This window comes from Echeneis naucrates, chromosome 9 (assembly GCF_900963305.1).
Source record: "Echeneis naucrates chromosome 9, fEcheNa1.1, whole genome shotgun sequence".
NCBI classification, from domain to species: Eukaryota; Metazoa; Chordata; class Actinopteri; order Carangiformes; family Echeneidae; genus Echeneis; species Echeneis naucrates.
The window spans coordinates 24671151-24681443 of record NC_042519.1 but is presented as its reverse complement, the minus strand read 5'-3'; the positions used below and the strand labels follow the sequence as shown (position 1 = coordinate 24681443).

Below are 10293 nucleotides of genomic sequence, written 5' to 3'. Positions count from 1 at the left end.
ATTAAAAGCATTGGAATTCCATTAAAAACTCATTAAAACTTGGAATTTTATTAAAAAACCATTTAAGCCATTTTAAACCATTGGAATTTGCATGTAAGGATTTGGAAGTAAAACCGCAAACTTAAAACTCTAAAACAAGTAAAAACTCAAGTGGGTGGTGGGTGGAGTTGACAAGAGAGTATAAAAGCCACTGCAGAGCAGCTCTCTCATTTTCTTTTCTTTTCTTTCTGTTTGGGGGGGATGGAGTGTACCATAGCCTGATGAAGACTATTCACGTCGAAACGTTGCAATGGTACGCTACCAAAGGCCTATTTTATTGGGATTTAATTTTGATTATGATTATTTTATTCATTATTATGATTTCAATAACAAAAAATAAAAATAAAAATTGATATAAACAAAAAACATTATTTATTGACTGGGAAGGGGACTGGGGGGACCCCCGGGAAGTGAGAGTGCCTTAGGGCCATCCCCTCACGGGCATGACCCTTTCCTTTCCCTACCTAATCTGGGGGGAAGTATGTGTGCAAGAGCCTGAAGAAGAGCAGTAAAGCTCAAAACATCTCAGCAGCACACCATTTTAGGCATTTTTGTGTTGATTATATTTTATTTTACAGTTTTTATTTTTAGTTCATTGAATTTCAAATGTAAAAATGAGGAAGGGACATGGGGGCTGCTGGGAAGTGTGAGTGCATCACGAGTGGATGAACAAACATACAGAAGCATATTGTTAGTTTTATTTCTCAAGAGCAGGGTTATTTGCCAAAATACAGAAAACATAGTGACTGTGTCATGTGATTCAAATTAGCTCTTAAGGCTGCTGGTTAGATTGTATGCTTTGTCACCAAAGACAGGTTTTACCCAGTGCAATCTGAAACTTGAGTCCAAGATGTGGATATTTTCAAAGAAAGACATTAGATACATCAAAAATCTCAAATAACAAAATCCAGAAGCTAATATTAAGTGAAACGCAAAAAGTTCATTCCTGAAGTTATAAATAGCATCAATATACCCTCCTCAAACAGATTCACTGGAAGCAAAACAGTAACATATTCAGGATTAGAATTCAAGATTGTTCAATCACTTGTACAAAAGAAAGACTACAACGTTGAAATCTTTCAAATGTGGCTGATTCACTGGAACAGAATTACTTGAAAAAAAAAATTCACCAAATGATTCCAATTTCTTTTATCTTCAGTTTCCCTCCATCTTGTGTATCATATTAAACACATTTTAAATTCATGCTGTTCAACGAAACAGCCGTAGCCCCAGATCCTCAACCCTGATCGGTGGCTCCGCATCAACCTGCTGTCAGATGAAGGTGGTTATGGGGGCTCCTGAGTTGAAGATGGAAATATTTCAATTCCTATTGTTTTGAGGTACCCTAATTCAGCATTGACACAACAGCAGTTTGGAATCATTGCTATAAAACTATGTAAATGCAGCTATTAGGTCTCATCGATGGCATTAATATAGCAAGCTAATAGAGGTTAGTGCTGTAAAGTTAGCATTCATCTGACTGGACTCAAGCTGAGGATGTTTTAGAGCAACTGCTCAAGGACTACAGCTCTCAAATTGCTTCTGTTGTAATGGCATATCAAAACATTGACATATATACAGTGTCATAGCCCTGCTCAACCTCCAGTACCTCTGTAAAAAATTCTGGGAAACGTAATAAGATATTTTGTATTGCTATATAATACACAACAGTAACAAAGCATAATAATAGTAATCTTAATAACTTCTTAATAAGTGAGGCGCTCATTCCACAAAGTGAGAAAATGTCACACAAACACAAAATGTAGTCATAAAAATTTGTAGCATTCTTCTGTGTCAATCATCTAATGATGTCTAAGTGTTAAACACAAAGTTCTGTCTCTTTGTGATTGTATCAAGTTTTTTTTTTTTTTTTTTTTGGGGGGGGGGGTTCTTACCTTTCTAGTGCATTTGAATCAAACCAGTGTCATTATACCTAAAAATAAGAGGTCAAAGTCCAATTTCATATTCACCTAAGGCATAGACTCCTAACCTGCACTGCACCACGCCGTGGAGGATTGTCCAGTTTCACCTGATTGGTACTCTAAGCCTTGGAGTGTCGGGTGAGGTTGGGTGGTCATCCATGGCGCACCTATGTGTTGCAGCACAACGGCTGAGAATCACTGACCTAAAGTAAGAAATGGAGCATTCACTGTCCAGTACTTTGTGACACCCTCCAGCACAGAGAAATGTCCAGGGTGTGATTGGGGTGATGTTATGTTTCCCCGTTGTTCGAGAGCTCCAAGCCTGTCTACAAGTGTCGATCAGTACGTGTAAAGACTGACTGCTCTAATGAACTGTTGGGGAAACCAGCTGAATCCACGATGGACTGTTGACCGTCGGCTAACCACATACAATAGACAGACGTGGACATTGTAGCCACTTGGTTGTCTTTAAGTGGTTCTGGACTAGCTGTCAGTGTTGTGATGTTGTGACAGGCTAGTCCAACTTTCTGTCTTGTAGGTGCAGAAATCAACCTGATAGGCATCGTTTCCTCAGACCAAATACAAGTCAGAGAAAATGACGACTCATTTGAAGGATAACCTTAATCTAAAATCTGATTGTAATATGTTGTCAAGAGTAACATTTAAGGGACTGCATTTATGTTTCCTGCTCTACATCGTTCTCAGTCTGTTTTATTGTATAATGTGATAAAGTGTAACATTGTAAAGGACTTGGTGGCCGTTATTCCAGGCGTACAGTGCCCTGTCTCGGGGATTGTAGTCAAGCATGGACAGGTGACTGTATTTATTTGTCAGAGGAATGTCAATGTATTCGTAGGTGGAGGAGTTAGTCGAGTAAGCGTAGTACACTTTGGTTCCGCCTGAGTATCCGTTAGTTACGTACAAGGTTCCACAGATCATGAAGGCCTCACCGGCACTACGTTTTGGGTGGTTTGTGGTCCAGCTGCGGATAATCTGCAGGGTGTTTGGATTCAACTGACTAAGGACAATATTTCCAGCATTTTGATATGTGGCATACACAGCCCAGAGCCCCCCCTCATCAACCATGAGGTCTATATCTGAGTGTCCTCCCCATGAATAATGATACATGTTGTTGTAGCCAGCAAAGTCCAATTGCCTGGAGCGGCTGATGAGTGATGTACTGAGGTCAAACTTGATAATAGTGTGACTCTGGAACTTGTTGAAGTAAATGGATCCATTGTAAACAACCTGGCCAGTACCAGACCAGGGATGAGGCAGGCGATGGGAGGTGAAGTTATCCGTCGTCATGAAGTCATACATTGACTGGTACTCCCTGACAAAACGGTTGTTATGGTAACCATCCATATACCACACCTACAGGGGAGGAAACCAAATAAATGATGTGGAGAAATAAAAAAATTTATTGATTCATTCCGTCATTTGTTCCGTTTACTGTTAATGTGGTTAGTGGTTATGTCATATTAAATATTTCAATAGTTTTATCACTATATCCCCAATGTATAATTAAATGGTTCAAGTTCATCTGTTTACTTGGTGCCAAATCATCTGTCCATCATGTTTTATCAAAACCTTCTAATGAGGGACATCAGAAAAGCTTCAGTGGAGTGGAGTCCATGGTGTCACTCTGTTGTATTTTATTACTGTGGTAAAGGAACGGTTGTTGAAACTCACTCGGTTGTCTCCAGGTGGGGCCAGTGGGTCAGTCATCCAAGACCCAAATCTTGTTCCAGATGTCCTGATGGTGATTGGCTCAGAAACTCCTGTCAGTTTACCGCAGGCTGAAACACAAACAGTGAAACATAAAGGAAGAGACTGTAAAAAAAATAACGCACATACAAAAACATAAATCTGCACAAATCAGAGCTGACATTTCTGAGGGTGTAGTTCAATTTGTTCAAACAGTTGATCTGATGCTCAGAGCTGTAGAGACATGTGGGATCCAAGCTCATAGTGGAGATGGCCTAATATCTGCGTTTATATGTTAAATGTAGATCATTTAGCATCAGGAGCTTACAGGATGGTTCTAACACCTGCTGGGCGTACCAGAACATCAATGTCCCTATAATCTGAACAAGTGGTAAAGCAGCAGTCACCCAGCTTTACTGATGAAGGTGATCTCTCTTAATTGTCTTCTGCTTCTACAATGGGGTTAGGGTTAGGGTTAGGATCCAGTTACAGCAGACACACAAACACACTCACTAACTTTTATAAAACTTCATTGCTAAACATACGGAGTGCATAATGCAGGAGGAAAATGTTCAATAGCTCAAGGAACAGTACTTTTGAGGGGCATGCTGGAGAAGTAATTGGGGAATTAACAGATCTGGAACTGGGTAAACTACTAGTACAGGCATGCAAAACAGCAGGGCACAAGTGCATATGTAGTTACTGATGACGAGAAAAAGGTGGCAAGACAGAGACAGATAGACTATACAACAGAAAATCAAACTGGAGAAGAGTGCTGGAAAGTCTTTGAGGCAAGGAGAGCAGAATCTGGTGATTGTGGGTGAACTGGAGAGGCTTGTGTCCTTGTTTCATGAGTGACACACAGGTGAGCTGACTTGGCTGATGAGAAGGTAGCGACTATCAGGTAGGGCGGGGCAGAGGAGTAGGGCGTGGCGAGGTGCTAAGAAGACTGATGTTTATTTTTGACCAGCGTTGAAGAGGAACTGCTCTGTGTCATATTCCTGTCTGAAGCAGATCAGCAATCATTCAGTATTTCTGTTGTTGACTCACCCAACCTCTGCATACAGGCCCTGAGTCGGTCTTCTAAACTTATCACTCGGGTGTGGAGGTCCTGGTAGTCCAGTCCTCCTAGTTGTTCCTGCAGGGATCCCAGCAGTTCTGTCACATTTGACGCTTCCTCCTTAAACTGTCGCACCAATAATGCATCAGCTTTGTAGGCTTCCAGGACTGGAATAAGCGGACGCAGTTCTTCCATTTTGGCCTTGATGGACTTAGAGGCAGAAGGAGAGTATAGACTGAGGATCAGTGGATCAGTGCATATCTTTCCACTTTTAAGTGTTAAGATGGATGTGGTCTTAAAGTAAATATATGAATCCAATTATTTTATGCTGGAATATGAAATAGAAGGTTTCTACACTGATGGCCTCAGATGTTGATGGGACAAAAATGATGTCACTAGGAAGGCAATACCTTGTACTGTCTGGCGATGATGGTCTCATGTCCATACTCCACCTGTTTGAATTTATTTTCCAAACTTTTCAGCTGGACTTCCATTTTCTCTACATACTGCAGGTCTCTCTGAGTCCGCTGGTCGAGAACTTCAATGGACTGACTCATGTTCTGCACCTGGAAAAGCCATTTAAACTATTTGCACCACCTTTGTTAATCTAGTACTGACAATGCCTACTATTTGCTCTAATACTTTTGCTTTTAGTACAGTCACCAGCAGTCCTGTCATCATATATAGTATTATCAATATTACAATCTTTAGTAGGTGTGCTTTATACCTTTTCAAGGAGCTGTCTCAGCTGTTTGGTTCGAGCATCTCTGGAACAGACCGTCTGCTGAGGAGCAACCACTGTACAGACACATCGACCCTCAGAGTCCTGTGCTGAACTGTACACCTGCCAGCCCTCTTCAGGGGCTGAGGGACCCACCTGTCAGACAGCAAACAGCACAGTGGTAATTGTGATTACTGCAGCACACAATCTACACTTTTAAGTCATGCTCACTGGCAGAGAGTTTCAATGCTTCTATCGAAGCTGTTGAGTTCGGGTAAAGGGTTAGAGTTAGTTTTATTTTAAGTTTAAATCATGTTTGCTAACGTTAAAGTTTGACCCTTTATGGTGGCAGGACACTAATTGTGGTAAAGATTTTCTAACTGTTAGGGTTAGGGTGAACGTGTTTGATTTTTACATTTAGGTATGTACTTTTCTTAAAGTTCCTGTCACTTGAATAATGCAAATGGACAACAGGGTCCCAATCAACTCTCTATATTCTGTAGACCTTCTGTAGAATGCAGGTAAAGTTGGTGAAAAACTCTCTCAGTAAGGGTTTCTATAAATGGTTGGTTTGATAAAGTTATTCATCTCTACACCTTCGAGGTCTGACCTCTAGACAGAGGGTTCATAACTGGGGTCTTCATAGTCTTTCCTGAACAGAACTGCAATCTGCAGTTTGTCGGGAGGCTTGAGGCGTGAAGCAGACCAAGTTTTTTAATGTGGCAGTGTAAAGTGTGGATGTTCAGAGTCTGCAGTAGGAGTACTGTCTTCTCAGACCTTATCATTGCTGGATCACAGTAGGGAAGAGCTGAATGGTCCTTCTACTGCTGATCTCAGCAGATTCTCCCCATTGTACCAGAAAAGTTTCTGTAGACTGTTGTGGCAGAAGGTGAGGGATCAATGTAGATCAAATGTCGAGACCGACACCAAGACACAGGTGTCAAACGGGGAATCTCCTTTATTCACAGCAGTTGGAGATATCTCAGTATTGCAGAAGTCAGAGGTGTCTTTTATAAACATGATGAAGGTCTGTGTGTGTGTGCCCATGCATGTGAACTGGATAGGCTGCATCCTGTTTACCAGACTTTATTGCTGTCTCGATTCCCAAGGTGTCATGGGTTGTCCAGCCTGATCTCTCACTCTCCTGTCATTGCAGGATTTTGATACACCCATCTGCCTTGAAATCACCTTCATCCCACTCACCTGGATCGCATCATGCTCCTCAGTCACTCCATATATATATTGGCCCAGAATCTCATGCCCTTTGTCCGATTGTTTGGTGTTTTTGCCTAGCATTCCAGCATTCGCCTGGAAAGCTAGGCAAAGCTCGCCCAGCTTTTCTGTTACCTGAACCCTGCCTTTTTCCCCGGTCTGAAGATTTTGTCCAGTGCTTTGGATTTGTCTGGCCAACCTGCTTGCCTTCCTGTATTCTGATCCCTACTTGTTTTCCCAGGCTGATCAAAGTTTATTGAACTCTGCTCCTTTCTCTGAGTTTGTGCTTTAGGGTTCCTCAGATCTGAGTCTTTACATAAGGGGATGTGAGCCAACATCTAGCAATATTTCTTAATTATATTTAACCTGGAGATTAACCAATGGATAAGTGGTCATTGTCAACATTGTGTGTATTGTACTATCCTTTGGCACAACCTTAAGGTTTCTGCAATGGTACAGGCAAGATTCCTAAATGTTTCCTGCAATCTAACGAGGCTGTTACCATAAGTGTCCAGGTCATGGTGACCCGGCCAAACGAATGTCTTATCAGACTAATGTCTTCTTGTTATTCAGTATTCTGTGGGTTAGGATATTTTCATTCTTCCACAAACTTAATGATAGAGGATCCACAGGGTCTGCTAAATCTACGGTCTTCAGAGTCTACAGGGTCTTCAGGGTCTATGGGATCTATGGGGTCTATGTTCTAACAGAAGAGAAAAGAATAGAATCAAAAACATTCATTATATTTAATAGAATAGTAGAGCAAAAAAATTTAGCAAATACAACAAAATAGAATGGAACAACATAGAGCAGAATAGCATAGAATATAAATTAATAGAATAAAACAAAATAATAGAATGGAAGATAACAAAAACAGAATAGACTAGAAAAGACTATTTACCAGCGTAAATTGGGATCCAATGAGAAGCAGCAGCAAGAAAGCGTTGATCAGGTTTTCTTCAGACTCCATCTGTTTCTTCTCTGTAGCTTCCTGTTTTTCAAACTGTTGGTTAACCCGGTTACTATCAGGCTATTATGTGGTTATCTGTCCGGTTACTATCGGGTTATTATCTGGTTATCTCTCTGGTTATGTGTTCATCTGGTCTCTACCCTTCCTTTCTGCTACTCCTCCTTCCCCTCTTTCATGTCTTCTCTGATTCGACGCTAAAATCAGCCGAGTGGAAAATAGATGTTCCAGTTCAGTATGTGTGTGTGTGTAATGATGATGATGTCACAGCCTTGCTGGTGAACAGATCTGAGCAGCAGGAGGAGGAGCTCTGTGTGTGTGTGTGCATATTTCTGCAGGAAGCCATTTAGCCTGAGGCAGTAAAATGGAAAATGTCGGCAATGAAATTTCTGTTTTCAGATTCTCAGAACTGAAACAAATAAACCATCTTCATTTAATGATGATAACATTTATCAAGATTTCAGGTCACATTCTCATCATGGAAACATCTTCAGGCAGCTCAAGTGATTTTCCTTTCATAAACATGTTTATAAATGAATGGTGTTATTTAAAGTAATGTTCATGCATTAATTCAAGTCAGTGGAATCTGGACTGACCCTCCACTTGCTCTGATAAATCTCTGACCACAACAGTCTGGACTCAGACGGTCCAGTTTCAGGGACAGACAATATTCCTGAAAGGAATTCAGAGTCATGGGTAGTCACTGAACAGTAAGGGAAGTAGTTGAGTTCATGGCAGTTAGTGGCCGGCTGAACTGTCTGGGGGTTTCACGGTGAGAATGTGCCACCCAGCTACTAGTCCTGACCTTGGTACTGTCACCCTACGACACCCTAAGAGAACACCCACACAATCCTACCTCACAACCAGTGAGATAGGATTCAGACGTAAGTGAAAAGGATGTTGAGGTACTGACAACCATCACTGTTTCACTGTGGACATCATCTAAGGACCTTTTGTCAGGTGGAGGGCGGAGAATCACAACCACTCAGACAAGTCAGAAGACAGACTGGGACAGACAACTGGGAGCACATGGACTAAATACAACAAGACAGGAAAGCCTATTCCACACAGGTGCAACACATTAGGGCGGGGTCAACAATCACAGGGTTCAGGTGAGAGTGTAAACCTGAGAGGGAAAGATTATAGAAAACAAAAAAAACGGAAAGTGATAAAATGAAAGACAACAGGAATCATAACCTGAAAATGGCGGCATGTGTGGTTGGGTGGTGCATGTGCCCTTTTGTAACAGTGTCCTGGGCTCAATTCCAGCTTGGAACATAGCATATACTGCCAGTCACGGGTCATGGCACTGGACCTGAAGAGGGAGTTAGGGGTTAGGGTTAGGGTTAGTCACTGTGATTAATTACTGTGGTTAATTGCCTCTCATTAGGCATTGCTGGTAGTATCAACCAGCAATGCTTTCACAGACACTTGTGTCCTCTCAGGACTGAGCATTAGACCTAGCAGGGGCAGTGTCACTCACCCCCCACGTCCCTATGTGGCAACGACGACCTCATCACAATAAAATCATTTCTCTGGGGCATATTGTACCCTCATATATACTGCTGGGGTTAGCAGCTTTTTTTTTTTTTATCCTCTTTAAATATTTGACTTTTTGGAGTTTTGCTTTTTTTGTCTTTTCTTCCTTCTTCTCTATGTTGCCTTTATTGTTGTGATATAATTTATTTTTTATCCTGTGCAGCGTTTTTTGAGCATTGTTAGTGCTCTGCATTACTGCGTCATTAATATAATTATTTTGTGATAAGCAACATGGATCAGTTTTGTGTCAGTTGAAACATGATTGAAAGCAGCTGGACATTTTCTAGCCTTCCATAATAATTGTACATCAAAGCTAGATGGAAAACCCAGCTGACCTTGCTAAAGGCTGGAGGTCAGAGAGATGAAGCTGGTTCAGTCTGGATGAGGCATAAAGAAGAAAGGATGAGAAAAGGCCTTTTTAATTTTATCATCATTCTCTTCATTTGGTCGTCATGGAAACAAAATCTCCATCTGCAGGCACTTGAGAGTGTCAGATGGTCCTCAGCAGGGTTCAGTACACACATACACTCTCAAACATATACTGAGTCTGTTGGAAATAAATCAAGTGAAGAAGAAACAAGGCATTCAGGAATATGAGAATAAAAATAAATTGACTGATTCAAACTAATTTTACTTTCAACATAATTACAATGGTGATAAGTCATGACAGTATCTAATGTTAGCAGCGTAATTAAAACCATTTCACCTGTTTAGACAGGTGTTGATTTTATTTCTTTGTAATTTATTTATCCTCCCTATATGATTTATTGCGATTATCGTTATACATTTCTTAACCCATGAAGGACTTTGTGACTGTCTGTGATAAGTGCTATACAAATCAACCTTACTTCCTTACATTTAGACTCAGAATGACCAACATTTCTTCCTTTTAAATGATTTATCTTAAACCAAAGAGAAGTATGAATGAACATGACTGTTTAAAATAAAACTCCTCTTAAATCTAAGTAAACCTTCAATCCTAATTGCTATGTTTTTTTCTATCATTTAATCTTTAAATCTTCAGAGGTTGCCCATAAATTGTTTCTTTATTTGTTTACACACAGGTTGTTGCTTTAGTCACCATCGTGTTGTAATGTTGGTTGTTGGATCTGTTCTTCCAGAGGGG

The 10293-nt window shown here is 40.7% G+C and overlaps 1 protein-coding gene across 1 annotated transcript; it reads right to left on the bottom strand.

The window, feature by feature from the left end:
- Positions 1 to 715: 715 nt before the first annotated feature.
- LOC115048662 (noelin-like) lies at positions 716 to 7774 on the bottom strand. Its single transcript, XM_029510328.1, has 6 exons — positions 7563 to 7774; positions 5456 to 5605; positions 5139 to 5294; positions 4719 to 4938; positions 3654 to 3760; positions 716 to 3335 (listed from the first exon to the last, which is right to left on the bottom strand). The coding sequence occupies exons 1-6, from the start codon at positions 7629 to 7631 to the stop codon at positions 2673 to 2675; spliced, it is 1365 nt and encodes a 454-aa protein (XP_029366188.1). The 5' UTR covers positions 7632 to 7774; the 3' UTR covers positions 716 to 2672.
- Between the last annotated feature and the right edge of the window lie 2519 nt (positions 7775 to 10293).